We start from the raw sequence: 1,458 nt of genomic DNA, 5'->3' as shown, positions 1-1,458 counted from the left end.
ACAGTCGGCGAACCCCGGCTCGAACGCGTCGCCCCGGCCGCGCGGCGACCGGACGCGCTCGCGCGGGCGAACGCGATGGCCCGCACCTCCTCTCGGGGCGCGGGGGGGGCGCGCGCGGCGCCGCCCACCCGCCTGGGCCGTCGCGAGCGCGTCGAGCCGTCGCGAAGTCTTCCGTCGAGAGGGTGGTGTTCGAAAACACCGGTGTGGTTGTGGGTGGTGACCGACGCGACGGCGTCGCTCCCCCGAGGAGGGGCGACGGTCGCGGTCGCCGAGTTCGCGCTTAGGACGAGAACTTGGTGACGGCCTTGGTGCCCTCGGAGACGGCGTGCTTGGAGAGCTCGCCGGGGAGCATGAGGCGGACCGCGGTCTGGATCTCGCGGGACGAGAGCGTCGCCTTCTTGGAGAAGCGGCAGAGCTTGGAGGCCTCGAGGGCGATGCGCTCGAAGATGTCGTTGATGAACGAGTTCATGATCGACATGCCCTTCTTGGAGATGCCCGTGTCGGGGTGCACCTGCTTGAGCACGCGGTAGATGTACGTGGAGTACGACTCGACGCGCGTCTTCTTCTTCTTGCCGCCGGCGGCCTTCTTGGGCGCCTTGGCGGATTTCTTGGAGGGAGTCTTGGCCATTTTGATGATTTGCGTGTGGTTTGCAAAGCTGAGAGAGGCCGATTCGCGCCCTCTCGAGATGTACCTCCGGTGCGCGGCGAGCCGGGGATCTAACCGTCCGACCAATCGGCGGGCCGTATTTCGGGAGGTTGAGTTCAAGTTGATCTTTTTATCGGCTCGCTGCCTCGGAAGTACAAAAAATCTTTTGTCCTCCCGAGGCGATTTGGTCGTCTCTCAGTTTTACGAACCAACTCGTGCCGACCCGCGTCCGTTCGCCGCCCGCCGCGCGCCACCTCGCGCCCCCCGCACGCCTTCGCTCACCGCCCCCCCGCCCCAGGTACAACACACATCACATCATGTCTGGCAAAGGAAAGGGTGGACGCGGCAAGAAGTCCGGCAAGGCCGGCACCTCCAAGGCGGCCAAGGCCGGGCTCCAGTTCCCGGTCGCGCGCCTCAACCGCTTCCTGAAGAAGGGCAAGTACGCCGGCCGCGTCGGCGTCGGCGCCGGCGTCTACATGGGCGCGGTCCTCGAGTACCTCTGCGCGGAGATCCTCGAGCTCGCGGGCAACGCCGCCCGCGACAACAAGAAGGCGCGCATCGTGCCCCGCCACCTCCAGCTCGCCGTCCGCAACGACGAGGAGCTCAACAAGCTCCTCGGCTCGGTCACGATCGCGTCGGGCGGTGTTCTCCCGAACATCCACGCCGTGCTTCTCCCCAAGAAGTCCAAGTCCAAGGCCTAAGCGCCTTCGACGGCTCCGCGCGCGCGTCGACCGGCGCCGGCCGGCCCTGGCTACAAGTCCGGCGCACGGCGTGCTCCGCGGCGCCACCACTCACAACCACCGGTGTTTTCG

The 1,458-nt window shown here is 67.1% G+C and overlaps 2 protein-coding genes across 2 annotated transcripts; one reads left to right on the top strand and one right to left on the bottom strand.

Moving 5' to 3' along the window:
* Nucleotides 1-126: 126 nt before the first annotated feature.
* AURANDRAFT_60350 (hypothetical protein) lies at nt 127-638 on the bottom strand (the record flags this gene model as incomplete). Its single annotated transcript, XM_009043359.1, has 1 exon — nt 127-638. The coding sequence occupies one exon, from the start codon at nt 626-628 to the stop codon at nt 281-283; it is 348 nt and encodes a 115-aa protein (XP_009041607.1).
* A 325-nt stretch (nt 639-963) lies between these two features.
* Nucleotides 964-1,347, top strand: AURANDRAFT_59599 (hypothetical protein; the record flags this gene model as incomplete). The annotated part of the gene is made up of 1 exon (XM_009043374.1): nt 964-1,347. The coding sequence occupies one exon, from the start codon at nt 964-966 to the stop codon at nt 1,345-1,347; it is 384 nt and encodes a 127-aa protein (XP_009041622.1).
* Nucleotides 1,348-1,458: the final 111 nt, after the last annotated feature.

This window comes from Aureococcus anophagefferens, assembly GCF_000186865.1.
Source record: "Aureococcus anophagefferens unplaced genomic scaffold AURANscaffold_52, whole genome shotgun sequence".
NCBI classification, from domain to species: Eukaryota; class Pelagophyceae; order Pelagomonadales; family Pelagomonadaceae; genus Aureococcus; species Aureococcus anophagefferens.
Note: the sequence above shows the minus strand (reverse complement) of the source record. Positions and strands in the feature narration are given on the sequence as shown.